General features: G+C 36.7%; 7 protein-coding genes and 1 non-coding gene across 11 annotated transcripts; 6 read left to right on the top strand and 2 right to left on the bottom strand.

Moving 5' to 3' along the window:
- Positions 1-1,071: 1,071 nt before the first annotated feature.
- Positions 1,072-4,569, top strand: LOC104784689 (G-box-binding factor 3). 2 transcript variants are annotated; one of them, XM_010509744.3, is made up of 12 exons: positions 1,072-1,790; positions 2,194-2,294; positions 2,400-2,444; positions 2,552-2,647; positions 2,738-2,821; positions 2,907-2,948; positions 3,035-3,241; positions 3,328-3,376; positions 3,458-3,570; positions 3,734-3,811; positions 3,935-4,060; positions 4,149-4,569. In XM_010509744.3, the coding sequence occupies exons 2-12, from the start codon at positions 2,232-2,234 to the stop codon at positions 4,326-4,328; spliced, it is 1,083 nt and encodes a 360-aa protein (XP_010508046.1). In that variant the 5' UTR covers positions 1,072-1,790; positions 2,194-2,231; the 3' UTR covers positions 4,329-4,569. The 2 variants fall into 2 exon arrangements, with proteins under 2 accessions (XP_010508046.1, XP_010508044.1); XM_010509742.3 differs by having other exon boundaries at positions 1,474-1,790; positions 3,458-3,639.
- Positions 4,570-5,154: 585 nt separating this feature from the next.
- LOC104788742 (NAC domain-containing protein 96) lies at positions 5,155-6,085 on the top strand. The gene has a single exon (XM_010514524.2). It carries the CDS (start codon positions 5,472-5,474, stop codon positions 5,940-5,942), a length of 471 nt encoding a protein of 156 aa, XP_010512826.1. The 5' UTR covers positions 5,155-5,471; the 3' UTR covers positions 5,943-6,085.
- A 1,311-nt stretch (positions 6,086-7,396) lies between these two features.
- Positions 7,397-8,560, top strand: LOC104788741 (putative F-box protein At3g22650). Its single transcript, XM_010514523.1, has one exon. It carries the CDS (start codon positions 7,397-7,399, stop codon positions 8,558-8,560), a length of 1,164 nt encoding a protein of 387 aa, XP_010512825.1.
- A 406-nt stretch (positions 8,561-8,966) lies between these two features.
- Positions 8,967-11,507, bottom strand: LOC104784688 (protein NCA1). The gene is made up of 7 exons (XR_015598167.1): positions 11,358-11,507; positions 10,773-11,232; positions 10,394-10,629; positions 10,130-10,260; positions 9,732-9,819; positions 9,474-9,655; positions 8,967-9,386 (listed from the first exon to the last, which is right to left on the bottom strand). It is a non-coding gene; the product is annotated as a protein NCA1 (transcript).
- Positions 11,508-12,854: 1,347 nt separating this feature from the next.
- Positions 12,855-15,278, bottom strand: LOC104784687 (eukaryotic translation initiation factor 3 subunit I-like). 3 transcript variants are annotated; one of them, XM_010509740.3, is made up of 9 exons: positions 14,829-15,278; positions 14,513-14,732; positions 14,195-14,410; positions 13,963-14,096; positions 13,756-13,875; positions 13,557-13,646; positions 13,383-13,469; positions 13,206-13,285; positions 12,855-13,094 (listed from the first exon to the last, which is right to left on the bottom strand). In XM_010509740.3, the coding sequence occupies exons 1-9, from the start codon at positions 14,886-14,888 to the stop codon at positions 13,019-13,021; spliced, it is 1,083 nt and encodes a 360-aa protein (XP_010508042.1). In that variant the 5' UTR covers positions 14,889-15,278; the 3' UTR covers positions 12,855-13,018. The 3 variants fall into 3 exon arrangements, with proteins under 3 accessions (XP_010508042.1, XP_087369014.1, XP_087369013.1); XM_087512888.1 differs by having other exon boundaries at positions 14,195-14,432; positions 14,829-14,949; XM_087512887.1 differs by lacking the exon at positions 14,829-15,278 and having other exon boundaries at positions 14,513-14,748.
- LOC104784685 (NDR1/HIN1-like protein 6) lies at positions 15,217-16,552 on the top strand. Its single transcript, XM_087512889.1, has 3 exons — positions 15,217-15,408; positions 15,505-16,281; positions 16,379-16,552. The coding sequence occupies exons 2-3, from the start codon at positions 15,536-15,538 to the stop codon at positions 16,395-16,397; spliced, it is 765 nt and encodes a 254-aa protein (XP_087369015.1). The 5' UTR covers positions 15,217-15,408; positions 15,505-15,535; the 3' UTR covers positions 16,398-16,552.
- Positions 16,553-17,901: 1,349 nt separating this feature from the next.
- LOC147943126 (uncharacterized) lies at positions 17,902-19,212 on the top strand. Its single transcript, XM_087452072.1, has 2 exons — positions 17,902-18,473; positions 18,552-19,212. Exons 1-2 carry the CDS (start codon positions 17,902-17,904, stop codon positions 19,210-19,212), a joined length of 1,233 nt encoding a protein of 410 aa, XP_087308198.1.
- A 4,147-nt stretch (positions 19,213-23,359) lies between these two features.
- LOC104784684 (ethylene-responsive transcription factor CRF5) lies at positions 23,360-24,986 on the top strand. Its single transcript, XM_087451746.1, has one exon. It carries the CDS (start codon positions 23,737-23,739, stop codon positions 24,595-24,597), a length of 861 nt encoding a protein of 286 aa, XP_087307872.1. The 5' UTR covers positions 23,360-23,736; the 3' UTR covers positions 24,598-24,986.
- The last annotated feature ends 1,748 nt before the right edge of the window (positions 24,987-26,734 follow it).

Below are 26,734 nucleotides of genomic sequence, written 5' to 3'. Positions count from 1 at the left end.
CTGGGCCGACTACTACGTTCACGATGTCGAAAAGATAAAGCTAATTAAATTGTTCGTAGTGTGAACACACATATGAGGCTTTTAATTTGATAATTCAAAGTTCAAACATTGCGGCTAGGCCTAGGCTACAGAGTGAGTGGTACGTCGAGAAATTAGTGTGAAGTCATAAGGGTAACTAGGGAAAATCAGGTTAGAGAGGAGGAATCGAGTCCTCGTCACATGGAGGGCCCACAGAAAATGCGTAAGGAAGACTATCCGCTTACCAGACGGACACGTCATTTTGTCGGGGAGACACGTTTGAGCCGTTGGATTTAAATCTCCTTTTCTGACTTTCGTCCCCACGTAGCAATTACATTACAATAATAATCCTTTAATTTATTTTTCCCACTATAAATTAGTACTATTTTATAGCCACGTCAGATGATTCCGAGTTATATAACACACGTTTTTTATTTCTTGCTCGAGGCGGCGTAGAAGCTGCATCATCATTCTTCAACGTCGTTAAAAACGAGCTCGACGGTCCAGATTTAAATCTGACGTGATTTTTACACATTCGCTTACGTCATCGAAAACCTTAATACTACTAGTATTATGCTCTGTGAACTATACTGTACACCAAAAGTCCAAAATAATAATACTACTAGTCTAAAAAATACATAAAGAGAGAGGCCAGACAATATTTTCTAAATATTCCAATCGGTGATCGACACGTAGATACATCCATGTGAGTCGCATTTTTATAAAGTAGGGACCACTTCTTCGTGGATAGAAGCTCTTTTACGCCAGCCAACTCGAAAATAAAAAGCCTTGTTGGGCCTCTTTTTTACTCTCTTCTTACTGGCGTGGCTCTGTTTCAAACCGTTGGATCTTTTATTTATCCCAGCCGTTGGATTCCAAGCAGTTGTCGGGCTTGTGGGCCTTTTATTATAATTATAATAAAGGAAAATAAATATGAAAATAAGTGCTTCCATGATGGCAAAAACGTGGCCATACACGTGGGTCGTCTCGTGGCACCTTTGGAAGATACGAATCGGTAGTGAAGAAGAATGGACGATCAAGATCTTGAGTTTTGTCGACACAACTCAGAAGTGCTCTCCGCGTCGGAGAGGAGCTTCCTTCTTCTACTAATAATAGTCAAAGGCCTTTTCTTCCTTTTTTTTTCAACTTTCTTATTATGGCGTCACTTAAAACATATGATTGATATTTTTGTGACGTAAGGAATTATATTCTTTTAGTTGTAAAATGTATCTCTCTAATACATCTCAAAAACTAGTTTTAATGTTGCACACTATGGTCAATATATATAGCCTAGAATAGAATAAATGATACAGTAGTAAAAAAAATAATAACTGCGAAGGAGGGGAGATGAAACGGATGGACCACGTAAGTCACATGAGAGATGCGTAGAGCGACTAAGAATCGAACACGTGTAGGGTAGAGATGACATAAGGAAATGGCTGGCACTAAACTCGAGGAGCCAACTCATCAAACACAACCGTAGTTTACGCTGTTATATATTCTCATGACACGTGTTTGATGACGTGTTCATCTTCTTCGCGCTCCGTTTTTTCTTTCTCTCTCTCTTTTCTCGTCTCCCTCAAAAAAAAAACTGAAGTCTTTTTTGCTCTCTGGTTTGGTTTTGTTAGAGAGAGAGAGAGAGAGAAAGATGAAAATGCGTTTAATTGCTGTTTAGGTTTCGGATTCGCGATTTGGGTTTCTGTCTTTTTTTGTTAAGCTGCTTCATCTTCTGCTAGCTTACGTTTCTTCAAAGAGCTTTCGGATTCTTTAAGGTATTGTATAGCTTCTTAAGAGATTGTTTGCTTTTGCTCCAAAAGTTTATGTTTTGGTTTCTCCATCATCATCCATTTGTCTTCCTTGTTTTGTGAAAGATTTTGCCTTTTTTTGATCGTTTACTTTTGCATTTAGTTGAGTTTAATTAATATCTTGAGTTTTTAAAATTGAACAAAAACAGCAAAAGCAGAGAGAAGAACAGAGCTTTTATTTTTTGGTTCTGGTGCATGTGATTGTTTCAGGGGTAGAATAGTCCATTGGTAACCACTTTGTTGATTCCTTTTGTCTTCCTCAAAGTTGTTCTGAACATAGGGATGGGAGAGAGAACTACGTTTCTACCCTTCTCTGTCTCTCTCTCTCTCTCTGTTTCTCACTCAACATCATCATCCCTTGATTTTGCAGAAGGAGTCATTCTTCTCTTGAGTGGGGAAAAAAGAACCATGGGAAATAATAGCGAGGAACCAAAGCCGACCAAATCAGACAACAAAACATCTTCACCACCGGTATGTTAAACCATAATCCCAAGTCAATGTTGTTCTTGATCCTAAGTCAAAATTAGTGTTCTTTGTTTATCTTCATATCTTATGCGTTGACTTGACTGTTGTTAGGATCAAACAAATGTTCATGTCTACCCTGATTGGGCAGCTATGCAGGTTTGTCTTTCTTATAATTATTCTCAAGTTATGTTTATGTACTAGCTAGCAGTTAATATTAATACCATGATCGATGAATATGTGGGGGTTTTGTTACTTGCTGCTAGGCATATTATGGTCCAAGAGTTGCAATGCCTCCTTATTACAACTCAGCTATGGCTGCATCTGGCCATCCTCCTCCTCCTTACATGTGGAATCCTCAGGTAGTATTATATAGTCAACACAAAGACGAATCATCTTGTGCAAATATGGTAAATATTAGTAAGACGATTCATTGGTCTTGAAATCTTCAGCATATGATGTCACCGTATGGATCACCCTATGCAGCGGTTTACCAGCATGGTGGAGGAGTTTACCCTCATCCTGGCATTCCCATGGTATATATATAACTCGCTTCCTTCCTCAAACATCTTGTAATTGAATCCTCTAGTTTATCTGACTGGCTTGAGTTTCTTTGGATAGGGAGCACTGCCTCAAGGTCAAAAGGCTCCACCTTTAACAACTGTAAGTGGTGTAGCTAGTATGATTACATCAAGGATTTGAGAAATGGTTTTGTTCGTTGTTTTAACAAGGGTCATTTTAAATGGCAGCCGGGGACGCAGTTGAGCATCGACACTCCTACGAAATCTACAGGGAACACAGACAATGGACTGATGAAGAAGCTGAAAGAGTTTGATGGACTTGCTATGTCTCTAGGAAATGGAAATCCTGAAACTGGTGCAGATGAACATAAACGATCACGGAACAGCTCAGAAACGGATGGGTCAAGTGATGGAAGTGATGGGAATACAACTGGGGTAATGTTTCTGCTCTCTTGATCTCAGGCTATATTTAGCTTCAGTCTGATATGGTCTTAAGTCTAAACCATTATGCATGTTACCAGGCAGATGAACCGAAACTAAAAAGAAGTCGAGAGGGAACTCCAACAAAAGGTATTATTAGCCTTTTTCATGTCCCAAAGAGTTAGATGCAGTGTAATTGTTCGATATAACAGGATTTACTTTTTTTGGCAGATGGGAAACAATTGGTTCAATCTAGCTCTCTTCACTCTGCTTCTCTGTCAAGTGGTGATACCGGCATAAAAGTTATTAAAGGAACTGGAGCTGGAGCTGTAGTCTCTCCTGGTGTAAGTGCAAATTTCAACCCCTTCATGTCACAATCTTTAGCCATGGTTCCTCCTGAACCTTGGCTTCAGGTACCCTGTGACTTTATTTTGATCTTCCACTTGTCGGATTTTGGAGCTTATTTGCTCCATTTCACTCACGAAGTATCCACTTTTGTCTCTACAGAACGAGAGAGAACTGAAACGGGAGCGAAGAAAACAGTCTAATAGAGAATCTGCTAGAAGGTCAAGATTAAGGAAACAGGTCTGTTTAATTGAAAGAAACAGTGGAGCTCTTTAGATATTGTTTCTCTTTCTCTTGGTGTGACTCTTACCAAAACATTGAACAAGCTAATAAACTTTCTGTCTGTCTTTCCTTGTTTTGAAGGCTGAGACCGAAGAACTTGCTAAGAAAGTTGAAGCCTTGACAGCCGAAAACATGGCATTAAGATCTGAACTAAACCAACTTAATGAGAAATCTGATAAACTAAGAGGAGCAAATGCAACCTTGTTGGTAAGTAAGCATTATTTAACTTACAAGTGATCTTTATGAACGTGTATCATTTATTCTTGATTGTGGCCGGTTCTTTTTGGGGTTGCAGGACAAACTGAAATGCTCGGAACCTGAGAAGAGAGTCTCTGGGAATATGTTGTCAAGAATTAAAAACTCAGGAGCTGGAGACAAGAACAAGAACCAAGGAGACAATGATTCTAACTCTACAAGCAAACTGCATCAACTGCTCGATACAAAGCCTCGAGCTAATGCTGTAGCTGCGGGCTAATGGATGAGTGTCGATTTCTACTTAATTTGTTCGACATAAACAAAGGAAAACAAAGTGCCTGCTAATTTTCAACCAAAACTTGATAGATAGTAGTATAGTAGATTGAGAGAGATGATGATTGATCTATAAAATTTTCAGAGAGAGAGGGAGAAAGAGAAGCTTTTTCCTCCAGATGAAAATTTGATGTTGTGTTTTTCTTCATGTTAATATAATAGAGAGAGTTTTTTTCTTGTTTTATAAATGGCTTCCTTTGTTGCATTTTATGAGATCGTTGTTGTTGCTTTGCGTAAGCTTTTGTTTCTTTTTCGAATGTCTCTCTCATGTTTTATCGAATTAAGATAACTTGAACTGTCGAATGTTAGCTTAGACTATAAGTCTATTACGTGTTACGAACGTATTGCTTAAAAATAAAAAATAACGATTATGTTGTGAAGTTGATTTTGTGTTGTGTCATTGTGTTTTTTATGAGAACCAAATGTCCAAATGGTTAAGAGTGACAGAGATATGGCACTATGTCCGTTATTAGTAGGCCTGACATTCTTCGATTATTTGCTGAAATAACTCCTCAAACAATTTATCAAGACATCCAAATAATTTTAATTATAAATTAAAGTGCCCAATTTTAGACGAAGTCTTTTTTATCTTTCACACTTTTTGACTATCAAAAGGTAATTAATAATTTCACTTCCTTAGAAAGCTTACTATTAAATACTAAATACACTTTTTGAAAGAAAAAAACGGTATTTTTTACACATCACAGATGAACTCAAATTAGTAGGTTTTGGGCTTTTATACAAAAATACTAATAAATAACCCAAATATGATTCCTTGTCTAACCCATAGTGCAAGTGCAATGTCGGCATATCTAAAGTGATATTAGGGTTAGCGGATCAGATCGATAATCTTTTCCAGGAAAATTGTTAATTTTTCTTATTAACTTTTAATTAAAGGAAATTGTTAATTTTTCCATATTAAGTTTTAAAGAGATATTATAAGTATTAATGGATAAATTGATGTAAACCTTAGGGCAAAGAAATTATCCGATCAATAAACAACTTTTTAGAGAATCGTTTTTACAATTAATCAACTTCTTATTCTGAGAGCAGTTAATCAATTTTACACTGACAAGCTTTTTTTCAGACAATGGTAAGCGAGGGGGAGGTTAGAAGTCGTATTTCAGACGAAGATATCATAGAAGGTTATCTCCGACCAAAGGTAAACGGGGAAGCAATTGCAAACCCGCGATTTATCGTAGACAACATGGAGGAGGAGTTGTACACACGAGAGCCGTGGCTGCTTCCGCAACCAACAGATCCTATCCTAAACCCTCGCGAGTGGTTCTACCTGGGGAAACGGAATAGGAAATATCGCCAGGCAGAAGGAGTTCATTGTGAGGGAGCGTGGATTCTCATCCAAGGTAGATCCCCGGTCCTGTCTGAGGAGTCGGGTGAAATAATTGGGGCAACTATGAGATTCAGATATTGCTTCAGGAACAAGAACGATAAATCTGCTATGGCCTATAGCAATTGGTTCATGCGAGAGTATCGTCTCTGTGACAAAAGCAAACCCTACAACACCCCTCATGTTCTCTGCAAGATTACTTGTAACCTTTGACTTGTATGTAACCTATGACTTGAAACATAGTTGTGACTTTAATGTGGTTTTGTGACTTTATTTGAGTTTGGGGCTCTTGGCGAGTCTACTTCGTTTTGCTATATGATTTTAACGTTTGCATAATTGGAATGTTTTTTTTTTTTAATGTTTTTTGGTATCAGTAATAATTGGAATGTTACAAACTATGCAGAAGGGATAGTAGTTGTAAAAAGGTCTTTACCAAACAGAGCATACATTGATACATATGTGACTTCTCACAACTTCTTCATAATGTCTAAAAAGGCCAGTCGTTGATGCTTCATAATTAAAGGCAAAAACTAACTAGATTTCAAGTAGAAAAGAGTTGGTCCACCAAACATATATCACAGCATCGGATTCCAAAGATGGACAAATGAATAGCTTTGAGCCCAAGATGTTGAGCAAGATCAATCAAAGCCTATATTATGACAGAAACATATAAAGAGTTTAATTTTGTATGAAATATATTATATATCCCTTGGTTCAAGTACTTTAACGCATGCATGCATAGTCTTCAAAATCACATTGAGTTGGGGAGAATAGAACAATTGGAGAATTAGGCTACCAAATATCATCAGGACATCAGGTTCAAGAAAAAAGATTAGTTCACTGGACATTGCTTTCTCGTTGTTGTACATTAATTAATAATTACCCCAAATAGATTTGCAAGATAGTAGACGCGATGGAGACACTAACTGAGACTGAGATCTTGATTGCTTCTCTAGACACAACCCGGATCTGATACCTAATCTCGATTTGTTTCTCGGAAACAGAGGAAAATGGACTGAACTGACATCTGCACCAGTGATCAGTTTTCGAGATTCTGTTCTGCGTTGCTTCCTTGCTAGAAAACTGTCGATGAATTGAAACAGATGGATGCTATCATCCTCTCTTCTTCTTGTTTTTTTTTTTTTTTTTTTTTCAGGTTCGAGAAATAAACCAAACCCCTTCAAATTATTAATCGAAGATTAGTTTATTTAGCATCGGTTTTGTTATTTTGAAACTTTTGTTTGGTTCGATTTTTAGGTCTGGGTCCGGTTCTGGGATTAATAAAAGAACGATAGAGTTTTTAATGGATTTCGGGTTCGATGTGCAAAGGAACTAAATTTGGATTGGAGCGGTTTGCTTGATTCAAATATATTCCATCGTTCAGGTTAGGGTTTGGTTCCGCTACGGCGGTGGTATTAAGATGAATAATCCTAAAAAAAAAAAAAAAAAAAACCGTTGTTGAAAAAAAAAGGAAATCATATCATGCTCTAACGGTCGAATAAGGGTTTCTTTTTAATCCACCATCAAGCCTTTAAAAGCCACTATCTTGAAGTTCGAAAGAAGAAAAACAGAGCTATCTGGTCATTCATTGTTGTAATTTAGAAAAGAGCTACACGATCTTCTCTCTAGGGTTTTGGTTTTGGGAATTTTCTCTGTTTTCTTTCGACATGGAGGAGGAGGGTCTGATTCATCTACCTTTTGATTTGGTACTGTATGAGATTTTTTCAAGGGTTCCAATAGAATCTCAGACGCGTTTGAGAACAACTTGCAGAGCGTTTTACAACCAAACGTTTGATACGGATTACATCTACAAACACCTCGATTTGTGTCGACAGCGTTTTCTCCGACTTGATCACATGGTGCACGTCATCGATCCCGTGTCCAACGCCGTCAATTCTACTGCCATGCTTCGCTGCCTCAATCATGGAAACACCATCTCTAGCGTAATACATTGTGATGGTTTGTTGTTGTGTCGAAACCAACGAACTAGCATGCTTACTTTGTGGAACCCTTATCAAAAGCAAGTTCGCCAGATACAACCACCAATGGGATTTTTCTCTGCATTCGACCGTTACGGTTTGGGGTACCGTACGGATGCACGTAGCAACTATAAGGTGTTGCGTATCTTTGACGCGGAATTAAACGCACAAGACGGGAAAGACGAAGATCAAGTCGAGATTTTTGATACTGAAACTCGTTTGTGGAGAAGAGTACTAGATGCCACGCCGCTGGATTGCAAGATTGAGGGATTAAGCCCAGGCTTATCCGTTAAAGGCAACATGTATTGGATTGCAACGCCTAAAGCTTCACTCAGATCTGGGATCGTCGGAAGCTTCATCCAGTGCTTTGATTTCTCAAAGGAGACTTTCATCCCCATATGTGCACTTCCAGTTGGACTTGACTATGATCCTAACCATACAAACTCCTTGTCCGTCTATAAAGGTTGCAGTTTGTCTCTCTTGCATCAACGCCTGACTACAACGGATATGGAAGTCTGGGTTACAAACCCGTTGGCCGATGAAGTTGTCGCTTGGACCCACCAATTTAGCGTGGACAACCCAAATCTTCCACCATTACGTGCTCAGTACGAAATCTCGTACCCAGTTCACTTCATCAACGGAAGAGACCTCCTTGTGGTGTTATGCAGGGAAGACGATGGAGACAACACAGATGAAGATAACGACGCTGACGAGGGAACTACACATATACGGATGTATACAATCGGGAAGGATGGGATACAACATCGAACGGACATGGGACAAGGAGTTTTCTTCGAGCATGTAATGTGTGGTTACATTTACACTCCCAGTAGGGTTACGGTTCATAATTGATTAGTGGTTCATAATTTCTTACTCTATTCTACTAGTTTTCATTTGTTCTGTCTTTTCGGTTTTGGCTTTGAAAGCATAATGAAACTCATGAGCAATAATTGGATTTTTGATTTTGGGGCTCTTGGCGAGTCTTTTCCTTTTTTTGGAATCAAGTAGCAGATAAGAAAACCAAAGTACTGACTTGAAAATAACTTAGGATATTATTAAGAACTGATATTGCCAAGGTAGCAAATAAGCAAAAAGGCAAGAGTGAAACAAAAAAACATCCGCACAAACACATTGCGAACAAGTATTCTCGATTCACTCAACATCCTGTTTCAGATCCTCGACCCACTAGCAGCTTAAGTTAACCTCTAAATCTTTTAATGTTTTCTGCCCCAGACCCAACTGAGCTTTAAAAAGACACTTTCTGCTTCTAAATAGATAGATAGATAGCTTACGATCTACAAATAAAACATTCATGCATACTGTATAATCCGGAAACTAAAGAGTAACCAGTTCAGTTCCCCTTTTCCTTGTATCTATAGAACAAGAAAGAAAAAAAAAAGATCAAAACAATTTGAATAGGTTTCCTTATAATGGAACCGGTAATCGTTCTTGCAAAGCCACTAACCTAAGAGTATCCAAAATCTGTATCTGGAAGAGACTATCCATAACCTAAGAGCTAATCCAAAATCTGTATCTTGAAGCAAAAAAGTTGAGGATGTCGAAACCATTTGATTGTAGCTGCAGCAGTAGCCAATGAGAGATAATGCTGCTTATAGTAAGTGTCTAAACCAAGGGCCAAAGGTTCTTCTGCAGACAAGTTTTGTGTTAATAGAGCACCCTGAAACATATAGCCAAAAATGCATATCAGTTAAAAACTACATGACTACAAGGATAATTGAACCATGGAGAGTGAATCTAACAAGACCTGATCAAACTCAAATAGAGGTTCAAAAAAAGTGATTTACGCTGATCGGCTGATGTTTCCATGGAAAGAGGTTCTTAACATTTAAAGCACGATAGTAATATGACCTTGCAGCTTTGTAGATCTTGGTCATAGTATTTAAGATCTCCTATTTTATTGAGTGAGACATAAAGTGTATATGTAATCTGCAATTTTAGAAAAAACTGTTACAAAATGGTAAAAGTTTGCTGTATCAAACTATAACAAGAACCAGTGTGTAACCTCCAAATCATTCATTGGCAGTTTCATAAGGAATTCAATACTCTCTTCGAAATGATTGACTGCAGAGCTTGAGTCTCCCATTTCTCGGCTGCAACAACAAAACAAATTAAGTTAACCATCGAACTCAAGCCCCCCGAAAGAAAGATTTTCAACACACCAAACAGAACGGCAATCATTTCGGCCAAAATAACGTAGTTCAGGGGCCACACACTTGAAGAACTCCAACACTAAAAAATCACATATCAACCAAAGTGTCTACAATCAGTCAAATGAGTGTAATAGGTAGGTGGATGGGATCATAACGGAGCATATTGATGACCCCTTCTCAATCTTTTTTTGTTTACAGAAACTCGATAATGGACAAACGTTGGAAATAAACAACATGGGATAAAGCATACCTGCAGCCGCCAAGCATACCAAGGACTGCACCAAGCTGTGAGCTTAACTCTGGTGTATTGCCCTCCCTCCCTAGTTGATCCCGAATGTCTTCGGTACACATTGCCAACCTTGATTTAGCACTTTCTGGGCACTAAATGCATGTGCATACAGATTGAATCAGAACAAGGAATATAACCAGAACTCAACAACATAACAAAACGTACATCATTCAAACAGAATAAACCCCACCAATTAAGTCAACAAAATTTAGAGGTAGAACTCACCCTCATAGCTTGTTGCACCAAGAAAGAACCTCTTTCCATGGAAACATCAGCGTAAATCACTTTTGTGTTATCATTTTCGACCTCTTCTTTGTTCTGTGCCATTGACAACAGTTCTCTTGATTCTAGCATGGCCTTCAATAAATTGATCAACCATCTTTTGAAGGTTTTCATCAGCTTGAATGCTTTCAATGTCAGCACCGCACAGAGGGCAGTCCTTAAACCGTGATAAGCACACTCTGCAATTTAAGAAACAACAAAGATTGATAAAAGTAAACGCAATCACCATCCATCATGAGCCAAAAAGGGTAAACGAGATACACTAAGCAGCTGAGCAACTAAAACATACTAATTTAACACAAAGATAAAAACTAAGGCTTACTTGCAAAACACATGAGTACAAGGTACACATCTACTGCTATCATACAGAAGTGATTGACATAGCATACAGATAAAAGGGCCAAGCTTGAATGTTTGGGAGTCATAACCAAAAGGGCACTTGGCAGGCACAGTTGCAGAATCAGTAGTGTCCTTATTCAACCAGAAGCAGCCGTTTCGCCTTGTTTCCGAGCAGAAGCATCGTCGGGAGGAGCAGCTTTAGAAGAAAAAGGGCAACCAGAAGCAGTCATCTCGCCCTGTTTTCGAGTGGAAGAAGCATCTTCAGGACGAGCAGCTTTCGAGAACGGACAAACAGAAGTCGTCATTCGTGTGAAGGGTAGTAAAACAATAATCTTGCACCTCAAAACAAAATTTCAAACGCAAAAAATCACTAAAATTGGCTTTCCCAGAATGAAATACGAAATTGGTTCCTCGGCTAAACAAAAGCTTCTCCCTAAAAACAGCTGAAATCGAACATAGAAATTGAATATGACAATAACATTTTAATCGGAAAGTGAAATTTCATAAAGAAATTGAGCAGAGCGTTTCAGAAGTAGCACAATAGAAAGAGAGAGATGGGTAAACAAACCTGGATCGGAGGATTGCGACGACTCAGATTTGGAGATTATCTCTTTCGCGGCTTCTCTGCAATCAATCAATGATCGATTGATAATTATTAGCTTCTTATTTTTCCAATAAGTTTTTGTTTTTAACGGTGTTGTTTTGTTTTCTCTCAGTCAAAAAAAAGATAGAAAGAGATATAATTATTATTATTATTATTATTTGAAGCTTTGTGGATTGAGTTGGGCCTTCGGTTTTACAGCCCAACAAAAAAGAATTTGTGTTAAAAGCCATTTTAAGATAAAGGATGTTTTGGATTATAATATAATCATTATATGATATACTATATTGGTAAATTTGGTTGGATTTAAAATCAGTTAAAAATGATTTACTAACTAATCTATCAATCATTTAATGGTTGGATATTTTCTAAAATGTGGTTTAGTCAAGCAATTAAATCGTCAAAACTGTTGGCACACAATTTTAACATTCAAAGAATCCAAACAAATATATATATATATTTTTTAAAAAAAACAAAATCAAATTGAATGGATTTAACTTTTTTTTAGTACTATTGGCTCAACTGTATATGAGTCAACTAGATAATTTGATACCTATCCTATTAGGCTCAAGTTTGGTACAATATACTTTGACTAGATAACTCAATTCCAGCCCAAAGCTACTAAACTAATTTGATCATGTTATGTAATTCTCATTCATATCATTTGCATGTGCAATACTGTATTGCATTCTCATAAAACTTATATTACTTTTAATATGGTTTCCATTGGTTAAGTCAATTCTTCAAATATGTGTTTGGCCCTCCATTCTTACACCCAACTAGTTTTTTCTCCTATGATTATTAATCATTTTTCTATTTCTAAGTACAAATGAAATAATAACATATTAGATAGTTTTTATTTTCAGCTGAGCTACATTTGTATCTACTGCCTTGCCAGTATTGACACTTACGGCGACTTCTTCAATCCATTTGACTACACTTGCGGTTCCTGCAATGGCATTGTTTGCATTTTTTGCTTAGATAAAATACATTTTCCCGCAACATGCTTTGATTCGGTAAAATGGTCTGAGAGTTATATGTATTTGTTGATGCATCTCAGTTTAAAACAGAGTATGAAATTGATGCCCTCAAAGATCTCTCTTTGAATCTAAGATTAACATGAGATGCCCTGAGAAGAAAAGTGTGTAAAATATTTTTGAAACTGAAATAGTCATGTATTTAATGAGCTACATGCGACTTGGAACTGAAATTTATTGAATTTGACTAAATAGTGAGTATTGATCTAATGAATTTGATAGAAATTTAGTAGAATGACAAATTCTAGTCTTATTCAATTGTATATATTTTATAAAATCTTTTAAATTCTTTTGTTATTCCTTAAATTATTTATTTTGAAAGGACTTTAAATCTATAGTTATTCACTTTAACAATTTCTTAATTTTTTTTAGATGCAAGTGTTTTTCAACCATATGTAGTTTAAGGACTTTTTTTAGTCGGCATGTCTACTAGAAAAAAAATATATATATATCACCATTTATACGTTTGAATTGATTGTTTATGCCATCAATTATTTCAAAGAGCTTAATCATCTAAGTATATTCGTGGTACAAAATCATGAATATGTTGAAAAGAGAGAAAATAAAAAATGGGAGACTCTTTCAAAGAATCTAAATCTTGATGTTGAAGTAATTGGAGTCAAAATGATGCAGCCTCACGTAACCGTCTTCACCTCCACTAGAGAAACTGAAAAATACATTCCCAATCTTAGTAACAAAGTCAGAAAACACACACACTCAAAAACTCATCACGTGAGGATTGTACCAAATCAATCAAAATCAAATGTTCATAATGTACCTCTTCCCATCAGGATTGAATGCCAAAGCATTTATAGGTCCAAAATGACCTTTAACACCACCTATTTCCTCTTGCAGAATCTATATATTGTACCAAAGACAAAATGATACACAGTTACATATCTATTTTCCAGGTTACATGTTTTCAAATAAAACTTTCTTATTGTAAAAGACTAACCGTGTCGTAAAACTTAGCTTCAAAATTCCCAGCACGATGATCAGTGGTAGTCACAGCTGATGCATCTTGACCACCTCCAAGCATAACCTAAGAGAGAGCAGAAACATTTAGCAAAGATAAAATCAAGACTTGTTGGTTTTTGGAAACCAGATTTGAATTTCAAGAAGTTCATACATGGTTGAGAAGTGGAGACATGGCAACAGCATTTACAGGAACCACTGTGGTATAACTCTTTATAAGAGTCAGTGTTCTCATGTCCCAAAGCTGAAAGAATCAACAAAAAGAACACTCTCTTAGGATGATTTATCATTTACATGTATAGTGCAAATTTTATTGAAACAAAGATACATAAGTAAAAGAGAGAAGCACATGCCTTTGCAGTATTGTCAAGTGAACCTGTAAGAAAATGAGAATCATCAGCTGCTTTACAGAGCGATGTAATGGCCTTCTTGTGACCCACTTCCTCATCTGATTCCTTGAGCAATGTCCCAGTCTAGCAACAATGACAGTAGTACCACATAAGGTAATAATCTTTAAAAGAAAATTAATACACAAAAAGGCCTTAAGAGATTAGAAATACCTCGGTATCCCAGATTCTGATAACAGCATCTTCACCAGCACTAACGATAGTTTTGTTCAGGGGACCCCAAACAGCTCTATTGATCCTCTTCTTTCCATCAGGATTATTAATGACAAGCACAGAATCATCAACCTCTACACCAATTGCATCAAAACCAATTCCAAATTACACATACAAAGACATAGAGGCTAAGTAAACATAACTAGATTTTGACCCAGAATTGACAACTTACGATCTTGGGGATCTTCGACAATGCGTTTCACATGAATAGCAGAGGTACGTTCTATGAAGGGATCAGTGGTAATCACAGCAAGATGATCTCCAACAGAGAATTCCACAGACCTGGCCGTAGAACCAAACTTGAATGTGAACAATTGTTCACCAGATTGCACATCCCAGAGCTTAGCAGTCTGATCAGCACTACCAGTGATCAATCTTGACGAGTCTCCTAAGAAATCACAAACAAATCACTAAACAAATCACTAAACCCTAAACTGAAACCATTCCATCCACTCTATACTAACTGAATTTGAGAATCTGAGACACTTACGGGAGACATCACAGCACCAAACAGCACCATTGTGGCCACGGTAGGTTCCAAGGCGTTCTCCATTATCGGCAAACCAGAGAGTGGGATTGTGGTCCTTGGCGCAGGAGAATAGAAGATCGCCATCTCTGTTGTACCTAAGGCACGTCAATGGACGTTCATGTCCCTTCAGCAAGATCGGCCGTATCCACGATTCTAGGGTTTGATGCGAAGAGCTTTGAATCTGTAAAAACAAATACAAGATTAGCCCTCATCTGAAATTCACAAGGTAAACTAGATAATAGCGAAAGAGAGGAAGAGATAAAATAACAATGCATACATCGTTGAATTGGCGACCATCTAATCGAAGACCTTCGGGGTTAACACACTCCATCGTCATGACGGAGGAGGAAGGAAGGCGACGATTAAAGAACGGCTCTCCGACGAGACAATTGTTCAGTGAGAGTACAATTTTGAGGGCTTTAGGTTATCTTGTGAATTCGTTGAGGCGGTGAGGGTACATTTGGTAAATTGTTCCTCATAGAGGCCACGTGTCAGTGACTGGTTCGAAACGCGAATCAGATTCTAAAGAATTTCCACGTGTGTATATATAATATATTGACTTAATGGAAAAAAAATGTAGGAAGAAGAGAAAAAAGAGGGGGACACGTCAGCAATTTTTATAAAAAGAAAATAACGGCGCGCGTGAGGCTAATAACGAATCCCCTTCCTCACGTCTCATCGTTCTTCTCTCCATTAGCAAAAACACAACGCAACAACTCCAAAAAACATTCTTCTCTCTCTCTCTTCCAAAAAACAAAACTCAAAATCTCTTAGAGATCAAGTTTCGATCTCTGCCTTTAACCATCATCATCGCCTCTCTCTCTCTCTCTTTCTTCATTCTCAAGATTTCTCCTCAGGTTTCCTCTCCCTTCTCATCGATTCCGACTCTGTTTGCTAAAAAAAAACAGAGAGATTGATCATTTGGTTTTTTCTTCTTTGATACGTTTTTTCAGAGAGGTGTAAGGATTAAACAAAACAATAATAATGGCAGATTATCATATGCAACCGGTTCTTCAAAAACCCCCAGGTTACAGAGATCCCAACATGGCGTCTCCACCTCCTCCTCCTCCTCCCGTTTCTAAACAGCCTATGAGAAAAGCCTCCGCCGCTATGCCTACTTCTTTCCGACCAAAGCGAAAACGCAGAAGCTGTTGTCGTTTCTGTTGCTGCTGCATTTGCATTTCTCTTGTCCTTCTCATCTTTCTCTTCTTAGTCGGGACTGCTATTTTCTACCTCTGGTTCGATCCCAAGCTTCCTACTTTTAGCCTCGCTTCGTTTCGTCTCGACGGTTTCAAACTCGCCGATGATCCCGACGGTGCTTCTCTCTCCGCTACAGCCGTTGCGCGCGTTGAGATGAAGAACCCTAACTCGAAACTCGTTTTTTACTACGGAAACACCGCGGTGGAGATGAGCGTCGGGAGTGGGAGCGACGAGACGGGGATGGGGAAAACGACGGTGGATGGGTTCCGACAAGGTCCGAAAAACTCGACGAGCGTGAAAGTGGAGACGGCGGTGAAGAATCAGATCGTGGAGAGAGGTTTGGCTAAGAGACTCGCTACGAAATTTCAGAGCAAAGATTTGGTGATTAATGTTGTTGCAAAGACTAAAGTTGGATTTGGTTTCGCCGGGATTAAGATCGGAATGCTCGCCGTTAATTTGAGATGCGGCAGCGTTAGCTTGAACAAGCTTGAAACTGATTCACCTAAGTGCACCCTCAATACTCTCAAATGGTAATTTAAGATTTGGTTTTTTTTTTGTTACATCGAATGTTTTGAATCTTTCTTTATGGCTGATTGATTAATGAGAGATTTATATTACACACTGCAGGGTGAATTTACAAGGATGAGGAAGGGATAATTTGTATCAATATGTGTAACTATATTGTAGATAAATACAGTATATTTTACTTGTCTTTTTATGTTTTATTTTTTCGTGTTTTATATACTTAATTATTATTACACATTTTTAAAATTTATTTCATTTAATTTTCGCTGCATCGATGTGGAACATATAGAGAGTATTGTGTTATTTATTTTTATATTTTTGGTCTGTGATAGGTTTTTTGGTGTAATAGTTTTAACGTGAGTTGTGTTATTTGGGATGGAAATATGATGTAATGTGGTAGTTATTTATTTTGATACTATTTTTAACATCTTAGACTCTTTGTATATGTGAATATGTGATGGTTGGATTGGAATTTGTAGTTGTCACGCTTGTCATTGGGAGCCTTAATTTTAAGTGGCGTAGAATTTGACCGCTAATCTTCGAAGTTTCCACTAATGGGCACGTCCAGTATTTGGCCCGTAAAATGCTGTCGGATGGTTTATGCTATTTTTGGGGCCTAAACTAGTAATGTTAAATGGACTACGTCATATAATCTGGTGAAAATTAAGGTAGTTAGTCATGTTATCAGGTTTTATTTAAAAACTTAGATTCTGATTCGAACAAAATATGCTGTTGTGTTTACTTATCTTTAAAACAAGGGGATAACGATGAACTTTCCAACCATTGGCGACAAAAACTTTTCTATTAATTGAATTTTGGATAATCGAGCCTATTAAACTGTAAATAGGCCTATTGATTTTAAAGCCCAAATATTAAAGGCCCATTAGAAAACCGGGACACGAGTCTCGTTTGATAAAGACGGTGGGAAACCCCTCTCTCTATATATTACCTCTTCTATCACGAAGATCTTCTTCGTTTCCTCGTGTTGTTAATTCTCAAGCTTTGGAACTCGAACTCGATCGACGTTAGGGCGGTTCTCTCTGTTTCCTTCCTGATTAAGGTACGGTAGTTCCTTTTCTTATCTCTCTCTGAAACCCTAATTAAGTAGTCTATCGCGTCGACGATTCCTCGTCTTTTTTTAGGGCTATCGATCTCTTTCTCTTAGTATTTTTGCCCTCTCCCATGGGAATATTTATGAACTTATCTCTGCGTTTATTTCAGTAGATTTGATTGTTAATTTTCTGGGGCTATTATTTCCATAACCAATCTTTTAGGTTGAAACTTGTAGCTCAAGCCAATCTGATTTATGAATGTTACTTTGTTTTTGTTTCAGTAAATTTGATTGTTAATTTGCTGAGGCTATTATTTTCATAACCAATCAGTTAGGTTGAACATTGTAGTTCTAGCGAATCTGATTTTGAATTGTTTACTTTGTCTCTGCCTTTGTTTCAGTAGATTTGCTAGGGCTTATTTTTTCTAACAGCTATGATTTAGGTTAAAATTTGTAATTCTAGCGAATCTGATTCTGTGTTTAAAAAGCGAGAATATTCATATGAATTTGAATGTTTTTTTTTTTTTGGTTTCTTCTTGTAGACAAGAAAAAAAAAACAATTTCCTCTACGCTGATGAATACATCCAGGGTCGCTGATGCTATGTCCAGGAGCTCTGGTCCTTGTCACACATCTTCCGAACCTGACGCTCCAGCACCAAAAGGCTGCTACCATTTCGAGATGCCTCAGCCTCAACCTATCAAGTTCGCATTCCTTCCCCCAGGGATCACTATCACCCGCAAGGAGTTTGATATTTTCAAGCTCACAGCGCAGTTTGTCTCTGTTTATGGGATGTATTTTCGGATGGCGCTGAAGAAGAGAGTGTGTGAGAACCCTCTGTTTGAGTTTTTTAAGCCAACTGACAGCAGACACCGTGTTTACCTCAATCTTGTTATCGGGTATTCAAGTGTGTTGGTGCCTTCCAAAAAGCTCATGACTTACCAAAAGCTGATTACGAATTTTGATGCTGCTACTGGGGAAGTTCTTGATGGTTTCTTCAAGCTTCTTGACCAATTGCTTGAAAAGAAGGAGAAGGAGGACGGAGTGGAGATGGCTATGACTGATTTGCATGCCTTTGAGTATTTTGCTAACGTGGAGCAGACCGTGTTGCCACCACCACCACTTGAACTCTTTCCAAATCTGATTAAACTGACTGATTTGCGATTGTGGAAAAACAGCCGAAAAACCACGAGTAATGTGAATGACTCAAGAGTCAAGAGCTCCGGTCCTTGCCAGAAAAAGCTTACTCAGAATGACGATGATGCTCAGGATATCCAACCTGACGCTCCAGCCACTGTTGATGCACCAAAATGCTGCCATCTCGATATGCCTAAGCCTCTACCTATCAAGTTCGCATTCCTTCCCCCAGGGATCACTATCACCCGCAAGGAGTTTGATGTTTTCAAGCTCACAGCGCAGTTTGTTTCTGTCTATGGGATGTATTTTCGGATGGCCCTGAAGAAGAGAGTGTGTGAGAACCCTCTGTTTGAGTTTCTTAAGCCAACTGACAGAAGGCACCGTTTTTATATCAATCTTGTTATCGGGCATTCAAGTGTGTTGGTGCCTTCCAAAAAGCTGATGGCTTACCAAAAGCTGATCACGAATTTTGATGCTGCTACTGAAGAAGTTCTTGATGGTTTCTTCAAGCTTCTTGATCAAGTGCCTGAAAAGGAGAAGGACGGAGTGGAGATGGCTATGACTGATTTGCAAGCCTTTGAGTATTTTGCTAACGTGGAGGAGACCGTGTTGCTGCCACCACCACCTGAACTCCTTCCACTACTACAAAAGAAACTGGGAAAGAAACTGGGGACGAAGCCAACTGCAACACCTAATCCTATGCATGGAATGTCGTCTCCTCATCCACCACTGTCTCTACCTGACTTGTAGTAGATAAAAAAAAATTATTGTCTTTTTTACGTTCTAATTTTTTCGTGTTTTATATAATTAATTATTACCACACATGTTATTAATTTATTTTTGGCTGCATCGATGTGGGAACATAGAGAGAGTGCTGTGTTATTTATTTATTTTTTTCGTGTGTGGCCATTATTATTTTGATACTACTATTTTCAACATCTTTGACCACTAGCCTTCGAAGTTTTCACTAAGAAAAAATCTTGGGTTCACCGTTTTTTCAGTCACCGTTTTTACCTCAATCTTGTTATCGGGTATTCAAGTGTGTTGGTGCCTTCAATCGAAAAAGTACTTACCGAGGTTTAACTTCCATTACCAACTCAGAAACAGTGAAATCACTACAAGAGGAATCAGAAACTCCTTCAGGAACATCAGAAACCTTAGCTCTGTTTGTGACTCTAGCAGGCCATTCATTAGTGTAAAGTAATTAAGGACGAACAAGTTGTAAAATAACTTTTAGGAAGGCTCGAACAATAGAGAAAGAATGCATGTATCCAATAGTTCCAAATTCATCAACTAATACAAAAAAGAAAACGGATATGTTAAGAACAAATCAACCACTCCAGGTTCAGATGATTATCATCAACATCATCTTCACTATATTTCCCAAATTGACTATCAGATGATTATCTACCAGATAAGTAAACAACATACAAACCTAAACAAAACAAACAAAAGCACAAAATCATTGACCAAAGTCACCATGAAGAGTGAACTTCCCACTTCCTCTTCACCAAAACAAGTTGTGGCAAACCTCAAGCCCATTCATCTTAAACCCTTGATTCTCAGCTTTCTTATAAGTCGTCGATAGGATTTTAGGGGCAGCGACGCCATAATCTCCGGTGAAGTAAGTAGGAATCGGAACTTGAACTCGACCTTCCACGTAATCCAGAAACTCATCTAGAAGTTCCGGAGAGTCAGGGAAAAACTGGCCGACGCAAATCAGAGCATCAAATGTACCAGCGGATTTGCTAACCTGCAAAAAAATCGGAACTTCGATTAAAAAAACCCTAAGAGATACAGAATCACGTGAGATCGTAGAGCAGAAAGAGAAAGATAGCGATAGGGAAAGAGAACGAGAGAGATACCGATTGAACACGTTTGAAGAGCTGATTGAGACGTCCAATAGGATCTCCGCAGAGCAAAATTCTAGGCGCCATGACACTGAGACGGAGGAGGCAACGGCAACGACGGAGGCGAGAGGAGTTTTAGGCTGTTTGGGCCTTTCTTTCACTACTTAATGGGTTTATCATAAGCCCAATTCAGCTGTCTATGTCAAAACGGCGGCTAATTAAGTGTTTAGACTTACATTTTTTTTTTTCTTTCTCTTATGTATGTAATCAAATTTCCTGATATTCTATTTGATCCTCAAACTAACATATACATTGACATATAAATTAATGTTGCTAAAACTACAATTTGTATTATATTTTTAGGGGTACAACACAATGTAAATAATTAAAGAATATATGAACATTCAAATTATTTTCCGTATTTACATTGATTTGTTATGCAAAATTCATGTTTCTACAAATATGTGAAATCTTTTTTTTTTTGTCAAAAAATTATGTGAAATCTATTTTAGTATTTCTGTGACTTTATTCTTTTGATTAAAATTGACTGTTTGCTAAGTGTTTAACTAATATTTTAGTTAGCAATATTAATGTTAAATACGTATATTGATGTTATTTATGACTTACATTAGTTTGAAGTTTGAATTAATAGCTGACAATATTAACATTCAATACATCATATCATATTTAAAATGGCTCTCACCTATTTCATCATTTAACACTGCAAGAAATAATTTTAGCATCTAAAATTGTTATTTAAGTACATATTTGGCACATATGAATGCTCCCTTGAACAGACTAAATCAAAAAGCATTCACATTTGCCTCATGCGGTTTGATGATGTGATTTTTGTTCCATCAATTGATGATTTTCCAATTATTAATTTTTTATTTATTAATTGTTGATTTTTTTTTTAATTTCAGTTGTTTAGGATTATTTCTCTGAGACAGTGGCTTGGTGACTGTCTTGGATGTATTTCCTCCAGACATTGTAAATGATGTTTTTGTTGAATGTTCCACGCGTCCTTATGACTTTTTTGTCGGATTCGATTTGAATTTTAAGAACTTATCTCTTAAACAATCAGAGCTTTTTGCAAAGCAATAAAACAGTTTTTAATTTTTTCTATTTTTTTTAGTTACTTGATTTGCTAATGTATGGTATAATAGATTTCCTAATATCGCGTTAAATAGTATAATATTTTTTAATCTAACAATTTATGTTTCTGTTTAACTTTATATAATAAATTTTATTGATAATTTATTTCTACATCTAACATATTTCTTTTTTCAATAATCACAAAAATCGGAATTAATTAATAGATAAATTAATTTTTTGTCAACTAGATAAATTGATTAAATTACAATTTTTCTTCAAAAATTGATTAAATCACTTTTTAAAAATAAATTGATTTTCTAAAAATTTAAGTTTAATAACCTGATTACTGTGGAACTAATTTAACGATTTCCTAAAATACAATAAAGATGTTTTTTTTGTTTTATAAAAGATTATATACGCAATTGGGTCAGTTTGGTGAAAATTAAAATATAAGTCATGTTATCAGGATTCAGTTATATTTAGAAAAACTTAGATTCTGATTGGATCAAAATATGCCGTTATGTTTACTATATAGTATATCTTTAACAAGGGGATAACGATCAACTTACTAACCTTTTTTTTTTTTTTCCGCCGTCACCTAATAGAGAATATTTTAGATGTACATCGATGTACTACAGTACTATATATATTTGTTATTATCCATCGTACGGCTACATACAGGTTTGTTTATGCAAAAACACTTGTTACTAGATATAAAAATTTAAACGAATTAGGATATGACTAGATCAAGAACGACAAATGAAGGAGAAGAGAGACTGATCACCATTTAGAAAACTTATTGTTAACAACAGACGACGCGATATACTGTTTCCCCACAACTAAACAAATAAAACATACTATTGGAAAACATCGACAAAATCATACAAAGACCATATCGTTTCCTAACTACACCAACTCATACCTCGTATAACCAAAAATAAAGTAATTATTAGGTGACAAAAAGAAAAATAAAGAGTCTCATGCCTCAACGTCCTAACGCATATGGTGCAAATTCTTTTGTTAATCGCTTTGTCTTCAAGGTTGTTAATGTGGCCCTAAGATAACATAAGTCCAATTTTCTTTTTTGTTTCCTTTCTTTTGTTTCTTTCTATTAATAGATTAATGCACGTTAGTGCACGCCACATACTATCTACTTATTTAATTTTTGATTATAGTATTCCATATTTATTTCCCGCTGCGAAATTCTTATTTATTTAAAAATTGATTTTCCTCCGAAACTGATGATTCTGTTAAACAAAAGAATATTAGTCGTATATCTTTTGCTCACAAAAGATTTAGTTATGATATGACCCCGGATTCTCTTATAACAACTTTTACTAAACAAGATGAATCCACCTAGATCCCTAAAAAATATACACAAGAACCTGACTTAGTCGTCTCAGAACTTCAGTAAACAAATAAAGAAGATCCTTTTATCTTTATCTAGTTTATGAATTTGACTATTGTTATAACTTATAAGGAAATAAAATATTTTTTTAATGGCTGCAATCACTTGATCTCCAAGCAAACAGATCATAATTTCCTTAAAGCCAAAAAAAAAATATTGTTAATTAACAAAATTTAAGACGAGATAATAAAAACAATAACAATGTTATTTTCCCCGGAGAACAAAAACATTACGATGACATGATTACCATAAAAAATCATAATGATAGTAGTGGGTCAAAAGCAGTGAGTGACACAGCACTGTGACCAGTCTCACGTGAGAGAAGGCCCATTTCTTTTCAATTAAGGCGCGCATGACTTTCACGAACACCTATGGGCGCGTGTCAACAAAAGTTGCTTGTTAACCAAGCTATATGGTTTACAGTGACCAAAACCAAAGTCCAGAGAGAAAGAGCTCGTATCCACGTGTCCAAAACCTAGCTCTCTCTGTTCAGAGAAGCGGCTAATCGCCCACTACTAATCTCTCTATTAGTAGTTAATTTTTTCAATTTACAGAAAACATAATTATGATGTGAGTTATACTATCAATAACCAATTAATAAAAACATTTTTTTAAAAAGGTTACGTTTAACTAAATCTCGGGAATTTCATAACGATAACGAGAATTACGAAAATCAAGAAATAAAGTAAAAAATAAAAAAAAGGAAACAGTAATTAAAAAAAAAAAAAAAACAATAAATGGTGAAGGGAAGAGGGGGTGGGCGTGACTATATTTAAGAAGGGATGATACTAAAAGAAACGGCGATTTCTTTCTTCGTAGCTTTTTTGACTCTTCTTCTTCTTTCTTCTTTTTTCTCTAATTCCTTATTCCAATACTCTCTCTTTCTCAAACTCTTATCTTCTTCTCCGAGTAAAACAAACAATGAAAAGCAAAGAGAGAAAAGTTAAATACACGGTACACCGGAAAATCACTTCCTTACCGTTCAACGGTTTCCCAAAAACTGTGAAAATCATAGTCACTGATCCATGTGCTACTGATTCTTCCAGCGACGACGAAGAAGAATACGACAACAAATCTCTACCTCCGAGAGTCAAACGTTTCGTGGAAGAGATCAGGTTCTGTAACAACGACGACGGAGATAAACCGGAGAGGAAGGTGAAGAGCAAGTCAGAGACGGCGGCGAAAGTTGTAGTGAAGCCAGTGGTGAAGTACAGAGGAGTAAGACAACGACCTTGGGGGAAATACGCGGCGGAGATTCGTGATCCTTCGACACGTACTCGTCTCTGGCTTGGTACTTTCGCCACGGCGGAGGAAGCTGCTTTAGGTTACGACAGAGCAGCGATTCGACTCAAGGGACATAACGCTCAGACTAATTTTCTCACTCCTCCTCCTCCACCTCCTCTTCCTCCGGTGATTGATCTTGAAACGGTGTCTGGTTGTGATTCAGCGAAGGAATCACAGATCAGTAGTAGTCTATGTTCTCCGACTTCTGTTCTCCGGTTTGGTCACTACGAAGAAACAGAGTTCAGAACAGAACCGATGACAAAGCAGGAAGAAGCTTTATTATCATCGGATCCGTTTTTCTTGCCTGATTTGTTTCGCTCCGGTGACTTTTTCTGGGATTCCAAATTTACCCCTGATCCTCTGTTTCTTCTTGACGAAACAACCCATAACAACCAAAACAACAACACAGTGTCTGAGAGTTTTCCGTTAGGAGTGATCGGAGATTTCAGCTCGTGGGACGTTGATGAGTTTTTCCAAGATCATTTGTTCGATAAGTAAGTTGAGGTCTTCCTCTGAAAATTTTCTGGGTTTTTTTTTTTTGTGAGTGATGGTGGTGGATGAGTGAGTGGTTTGATGATAGCGACGGGGATGCATCTTAGCCGTCCGTTTTCCCCTTTCGTGGACGGCTTAAGATCAACGGAAGAAGTGCATCGGAATATTTTTATTTTTTTGCTATTATGTAATTTTGCGAGTATATATAAATAGTACTAGTAATTAATTAGAGTGAGAGTTAAAGAAGATTTGTGAGAGTAATTAGTAATTATTTATTTATTGTTATTAGGGGGTTTTGAATATTTGGGAGGATTTTGTTGTTTGGTTTTTTCTCTCAAGAGTCTGTCACTATGCAAGGAAGCAGTATATATATAAGATCGTATATTTATGTGAAATCTTTGTCTTTTGTTTCCTTCGCATGAATCTTCTCCTCTTCGCTAGCAAGTGGGGTTTTTTTAGGTGACATGTCATTTTTATTTTGAATTTTCTTGTACATAAAAACATCAAATCAAGTTCTTCTCTCTCTCTCTCCTCTTAACAAATACAAACAATTTAGATAAGACAAATTCATGATAAATATCTTAAGATCCTAACTATATGGCTTAAGACCAAATCAACTATCTAATTTTTTAAAAAATATACATATGGTCAAAAGACTAATATTTCTTCACCTTCTAACTCTTTGTGTTTTTTTTCTTCTTTTTTGGCACTAAAAGTGTCAGAGCAACAATGCCCATTAATGTGAAGAACCAACTCACTGAATCATGTATTACCCTACACATTGTCTCCACTTTAACAACCTTCTCAATTTCAATGACTCTTTGAACCCAACTCATTGAATCAAATTACCACACTTTTTAATGTTCCTTCCTACTTTGCATTCAAAATTTGGTCCATGTCTACGTAATTAGTTCATTTGATTCGATACAAACAGCAAAATTTAACTATACTTACAAGGTTGGTTTACATCACTTTGTTAAGGAGAAAGTCTTGTCTACTTTAGTTATTAAATGGGTCATTTTCTTGTACATGGCAGTGGATGTGAAACCATTATCATGTATTGAGTTGATATAAGTATTCAATAGCTCTAGCAATGAAACAGTGAAGAGAGGAGAAAGACAATGTGTTGGGGGCATGAACTTAGATGTCTTTCTGTCAAAAAGACCACAGACTCTCTCTGTTTTGGCAAATTGGAAATTTAAAGGAAAGAGTTTACCAATGAGAAGATGAAGACTTCTCATGATCTTGTCGTTGACCTTAGTTCCCCGCCACCCCCACTATTACATTTTTAATTATTTCCTTTCTAATCTATCAATCTTTCGATTACGACGTTTCCTAATATTATTACATAAACATCTTATGGAATTCTCATCTATTTATTCACATGGTCTCAACCTGTCACTCTCTCTGTCTACTTTTGAAAATGTTTTAAATTTGTTACTAGTAGACTTTTCTTACACTTCTACTAACTATGTTTTAATAGTCTTCAACATTTTTACTAATTGTATAACGAGAGAATGTAAAAATCAAATAGACAAGCAGTCAAATATGTAAAGGAAAATCTTATAGTAAGAGAAAGAAGTCTGTGATGTTTTAATTTTAAAAAGGACCATTCACCAAAAACAGCAATAACAACAGTATTGGTCCGTTCGAGGTTTAATTTGACCAATTGTATAGATTTGTCTCTTTCGTGTTTTAAAAATTGGACCAGACCGTTTTTGGCTTCCCGAAGTGTGTGACTACGCTGAAGGAACCCTCTTTTTGGTTCAGAAGCAGAGCGCTCCCATTCCTCTATCAGTAAATTTTTGTGGTTGAATGGTCAAAATTCAGAAATAGGTGTTCAAATTTTCTGAATTTTTTTTTAAAGGATATTGCGTTTTTTCTTCTAATATACATTTTAAATCATAATTAATATGAATATATATTGAAAAATGAAAGTTTGTTTGTTTTCAAAAGACATATTAGTATACATATGGTCATGAGTGTGACAAAAATGGACCACTAGCCGTAAAGAATCGCAATGAAGATTTACAAAGCAAAAACAAGATATTCATATTCTAAGGATCTACTTGATTAAGACATGCAAATGAATAGTATATATTTTTAAACTTGACCCTTTATTGCAGGGTGTTTTGGTTCATCT

Source organism: Camelina sativa, chromosome 5, assembly GCF_030686135.1.
Source record: "Camelina sativa cultivar CO46 ecotype springtype chromosome 5, ASM3068613v1".
In the NCBI taxonomy this organism is placed as follows: domain Eukaryota; kingdom Viridiplantae; phylum Streptophyta; class Magnoliopsida; order Brassicales; family Brassicaceae; genus Camelina; species Camelina sativa.
This window is presented reverse-complemented; position numbering and strand designations above follow the sequence as displayed.